Here is a 2,948-nt window from a genome sequence, read left to right as displayed (position 1 = left end):
GGCCCCTTCGCCTTGCACCGCCCCCCTCCTCACCCTCAAAGGCGCACCCTGCCCCGGCCGCTCTGCGCTCTCGCCGCGGAGCACCCTTCTGGCTTCTTCGTCTCTCGGACGGACGGACGCTAGAGCTCTCTTCTCTTCCCCTTAGCCAAACTTACTTTCCCGCCTCCCGAAAAACTTCAGCTTCCCTCTTCCTCCTCCCGCTCGGCTCTCAGCTCTTTTCCTCTCCACTTCCCTCTCCTCGCCCCGAACCACAAACCCACCTCCCCATTCCTCTCTCCCATCCCCTGCTCCCTTCCCGGGACCCCCTGAACTCATCTTCCTCCTTCACCCCAGACCCAGTCCCAGCGCGCCTGCTGGACTCGGTCTCCTGCTCGGTTATTCTCGAAGCCATGGCAGGACCCGGGAGTTGGAGGGACAAGGAGGTGACAGATCTGGGCCAGTTGCCGGTAAGTAAAGGACTCCGGGCCATCGCCCCCCTTGTGAGCTTTTTTCTGTGGCTTTGAAAGCCCGGGGAATAGAGCCTACACCCTCCAGCAGCCTAGGCCAGGACTTCGACGGGCTGTGGCTTAGGATGGGCCACGGAAGCTGCTGTGCAGAATCATCATCCCTGAGCTCCTGGCTGAGTTGAAGGCCACAAAACTCGAAGGAACGGGGTGAGGTTGGGGAGAAAGAAGTGGGTCCTAAAAAGGGTGGGGCCTTTTCTAAATAGAGCCCGCTTTGTCTAGCAGCTGTCTAGCAGCGCATGGGTACCTGTAATAGAAGCATTCCCGGAAAGGACAAGTGGTGGACCACCCCACTTTCCTTCTTCTGCCAGCAGAGATCTCTACCTATGGGTGGAGCCCTCCCCCTCCCCCACCCCCACCATAAAGAAACGTAATGAGCACAGAAAATAGAAGCATAGGTATCACGCTGCTCTCACTTCGTAATAGCAGTTTCTAAAACTTTATTCTCACCAGGAGAAGGTTCTGGATTAAGTATTGCGGAGTGAAAAGAACTCGACGCCTCTTGGAAAGGAATGGAATTCTGTACATGCCTATTAATTTTTAAAAGTGTATTATCTCTCTTAGATAATGAAATATAGCTTGGTCCGTGGTTATTATGTGCGGGGTCTCCTTGTCCTCAGTGTCCAGTTGAAATTGATTGGTGGGCTATTAAAGCCATCGTAAACAACAGACACACTACTGTAGCACCACCGTTTATTTCAATGGCATCTGGTTTCTCGCTGATACTGGATCCCACCCAAATTCATTTTTCAAGTTCCCTTTTTAGATTGGCATTTCACTTGCACCCTCTCTTGAATGCAAAGGGCCCCTGGACTCTCCAAAGGAGAAATGAGTAGGCACTGGGCCGGAATGATCGCCAGACATGTGTAGTTCAGGGCAGTGGCCTCCTTGCCTTGAGAAAAGCTAAATATTAACCTTGAGGTTATAGGACTATTCAAAGTCATCTTGCCTTAATTAATTTTATGTATGTTTGGCATTTAAAGATATGTGTTGTTAATGATGGCAGATACTTGCCTCCCTAAAAGCGGGACACTCCCAAAGCCTCCCTTTATATTTTACATTAGAATGGTATGTGGTGAGGGGAGGTGAAGTACACGGGTCATATTTTAGCAAACTGTTATCAGTCATTAAAAGAACATATTTCAATACAAAATCGTTGAACAGCAAGTATTAGAATTACTGTTATTGCAACTTCATAAATTAAGGCCAAAGAATTTTTAAAATTAAACTCTTTTTCTTCCCAGATACACCTGAAATCACTTCTTTTCCAGGAGGTGTACACAAGATTTCTGGACTATGGAGACCTCAATTGGATTCCCTTCCACAGGAGCAGAATTTTTCCTATTCAGATTAGCAGTGATTTGATCCTAAATAAGACTGTAAAGCCAGTGAGTGAGCTTGTCCCCTCCTCAGCCTGCTCTGGGGGAAGGGTGAGGAGTGGTGCAAGCACACGTGAGCAAACTGAAATCAATTGCTTTTTAAAAATGACCAAGTTGAGGGATGAAAAAGACCTTATAGAAACGATAGCATGGGGAATTCCAAACCCACAAGGAACAACAAAGGAAAAAAGTAAAAAAAAAGTAAAGGTGTGATTAGGCCAAAGAATGGGTCTAAATTCCCTGGATTAGCTGACGTGGCCCTGGCTTTGGGATATTCTGATCTGAGGCGAGTCCATGAGATAAGCATGATCTTTATATTATAGTTCAGTAGAACATTAGTGTTCTCCAGATTGGGTGAGGGTGGTAGTGCTTACAAAAGAGCAAGATGAGATTGCCTTTTAATGTTGAGGCATATGGAAAATACTCAAAAACATAGGGTGCCAATGGTCTTTTCCCTCATTTTAAATCATCATGAAAGGTAGGATGAAGGAAAATTCTTCTATTTCAGAATTTTATAATAGATTCATTTTATGTACTATCTGAGCAAATCATAGGTAATTCTCCCCTTTCCCAGATTTAAATTCCAAGAAAATAAATATAGCTGGAGAGCAGCATGCTCGTCAGTATTTTCTTTATATCAAATGCTCAGATTTAAAGTCATGGTTCCTGCAGTCATTGAGGTATAGGAGAGTTTTTGTTTGGTTGACATTTAGCATATCCCGAGGACATCAAAAAAAAAAAAGGAATAGAGAAATTGATACTTAATTTAGTTTGCATTTTCATGACAGGGAGAGATGTTCAAGTAAAGAAAATGGCCTAGGCAGTGTCCCTTGTAGTAATTATTCTCAGCAGGACACATATGAAGGACAGAATATTGGCGTATGTCCCTCATAAGTGTAACAGTTCGAAAACAGCTAGATAATAAGAAGAGATTCAAACCTTGAACCATCATATTGATGAAAAGTATCTTGGAGGCCTGGGTGTGGCCTGCCCGAGCAGTAGATTGAGTGCTAGCTACCATGCAGAGTCCCTAGGTTCAATTCCCATACTATACAGGCACACATGG

General features: G+C 45.3%; 1 protein-coding gene across 1 annotated transcript in view; it reads left to right on the top strand.

Moving 5' to 3' along the window:
- The first annotated feature begins 389 nt into the window (after window positions 1-389).
- Nrk (Nik related kinase) overlaps window positions 390-2,948 on the top strand; it is a 93,138-nt gene continuing 90,579 nt past the window's right edge. Inside the window, exon 1 of the mRNA XM_028770327.1 lies at window positions 390-446. Within this exon, the coding sequence (XP_028626160.1) occupies window positions 390-446 (57 nt within the window). The remainder of the gene's footprint in view (window positions 447-2,948) is intronic.

The sequence above is a fragment of the Grammomys surdaster genome, unplaced genomic scaffold, assembly GCF_004785775.1.
Source record: "Grammomys surdaster isolate TR1022 unplaced genomic scaffold, NIH_TR_1.0 200, whole genome shotgun sequence".
Lineage (NCBI taxonomy): Eukaryota > Metazoa > Chordata > Mammalia > Rodentia > Muridae > Grammomys > Grammomys surdaster.
The sequence above is the reverse complement of the archived record's forward strand: the minus strand, read 5'-3'. Positions and strand labels throughout refer to the sequence as shown.